Genomic DNA, 267 nt, shown 5'->3' on the forward strand with positions numbered 1-267 from the left:
GACATCTCCTCTATCCTTTTCCCATTAGCATCCGTAACCCTCACCTTAGCGCCCGCATCGAGGAGGACCTCAACCACCTCCTCCTGGCCTTCGAGGCAAGCCACGTGCAGGAGGTTCATGCCCAGCTGGTTCCTGGCGTTGGGGTCGCCGCCTTTCCGCAGGTAGATCAGGACCCCGATCTTGTCCCCCTGGCGGATCATGCCCACCACCTCCGACGTATCCTGTGGGGAGAGGACGCGTTACTGTTACTGGGGAAAGCCAGAGATG

General features: G+C 60.3%; 1 protein-coding gene across 1 annotated transcript in view; it reads right to left on the reverse strand.

Moving 5' to 3' along the window:
- LOC119588873 overlaps positions 1-267 on the reverse strand; it is a 72360-nt gene that overhangs the window by 5677 nt on the left and 66416 nt on the right. Inside the window, exon 5 of the mRNA XM_037937512.1 lies at positions 45-221. Within this exon, the coding sequence (XP_037793440.1) occupies positions 45-221 (177 nt within the window). The remainder of the gene's footprint in view (positions 1-44; positions 222-267) is intronic.

Source organism: Penaeus monodon, chromosome 24 (assembly GCF_015228065.2).
Source record: "Penaeus monodon isolate SGIC_2016 chromosome 24, NSTDA_Pmon_1, whole genome shotgun sequence".
Lineage (NCBI taxonomy): Eukaryota > Metazoa > Arthropoda > Malacostraca > Decapoda > Penaeidae > Penaeus > Penaeus monodon.